At 35.2% G+C, this 1,216-nt stretch overlaps 1 protein-coding gene across 1 annotated transcript in view; it reads left to right on the top strand.

Moving 5' to 3' along the window:
• eci1 (enoyl-CoA delta isomerase 1) overlaps nucleotides 1-1,216 on the top strand; it is a gene marked incomplete at its 5' end in the record, with an annotated part of 5,714 nt that continues 4,498 nt past the window's right edge. The window contains 2 exon segments of the mRNA XM_014021476.1: nucleotides 1-35; nucleotides 681-800. Coding sequence (XP_013876930.1) covers nucleotides 5-35; nucleotides 681-800 — 151 coding nt within the window.

The raw sequence follows: 1,216 nt of genomic DNA on the forward strand, positions 1-1,216 counted from the left end.
CAAAATGGCTTTAAGAAGGAGTTATAGCTTATCAGGTACAAAAGTTTAAATGCATTTAAAAACCGCGATTTGAGCGCATAAATAGTTAGTGCTGTCCTCGTCTCCAAACAAACAATTAACCARATATTAGAGTTATGAGACTGCTCTGTTAGCTTTTAGCGGGTCTGGAGCAAAGCTAAGTTGTAGGGCATTTACTTCTGTCAGCTTTACTCTTTCTACCTGTTTATTATGGTTTACAACTAAATGAATGAAGAAGATTGGCAGACATGTAAATTACATGCTAACTGAGGCTATTTACTCGTTAAATAGTTGCTTTAAGCAAAACTTACAGCAACTTTTTAATGAGATACATTTGTCTTTGCACAGCACCTTTTGAGTTTTTGCTATCAAACTTTGCTTTTATGGTTTATGACATGTCTACTGTAAGTATTCACATGCAAGTACTGTATTTCTGGGTTTGTACCATTTAAATGCACATCATATATGGCATATTGTTTTATTGTGTTAAATTATAAGAAATGTTTAATGTACCTGAATACAGCAGGATTTGTTTAGTGGCGCTCGAAGCCACTGGCAGTGTCTCAGAGTGATCGAATCACCAGTTTGTGTTCTTTTCTTTGTAAGCGTGCAGATTAGACATGCTTACCCCCTGTGTTTTGTGATTTATTTTTTTTATAAAGGTCTTCTCTCTCGGCTGTCCTTCAGCAGCAGTCGTGGCAGAGCGTGTGTGTCTCCCATCCTAACCACACAGCAGAGAAATCAGTCCAACAAAATCAAAGTGGATTTTGATCAAAGTACAGGTGAATATTGAGCCATTACTGTCTCCTTGGTCTCTTCTTTCAGAGCTTCTTTTTTTTCTTCAAAGTTTTTTTTTATTATTTTTTAACAAAAAACACAAACAAAAAACAAACTAACAGAAAGAACACACCCCTAAAAAACCCTCCCATCCTTCCCCACCTATACCGGATCTGCTAACAGAACATAAATAGAAATACATCTTATATTCATGTATCTGTAAATACAAAACACAGGTTTGTGTACAAAGAACCATTATTTGACCATTAGACAAAGTTATCTACTGAAATTTTTTCTACATAAGATATAAATGGCTGCCAGATATCAAAGAATTTGTTTACAGATCCCCTAACAGTATATCTAATCTTCTCTAAATGAATGTAAGACATAACTTAGCCAGTAGAGAGCAGAAAGCTAACAC

Source organism: Austrofundulus limnaeus, unplaced genomic scaffold (genome assembly GCF_001266775.1).
Source record: "Austrofundulus limnaeus strain Quisiro unplaced genomic scaffold, Austrofundulus_limnaeus-1.0 Scaffold294, whole genome shotgun sequence".
Classification (NCBI taxonomy): domain Eukaryota; kingdom Metazoa; phylum Chordata; class Actinopteri; order Cyprinodontiformes; family Rivulidae; genus Austrofundulus; species Austrofundulus limnaeus.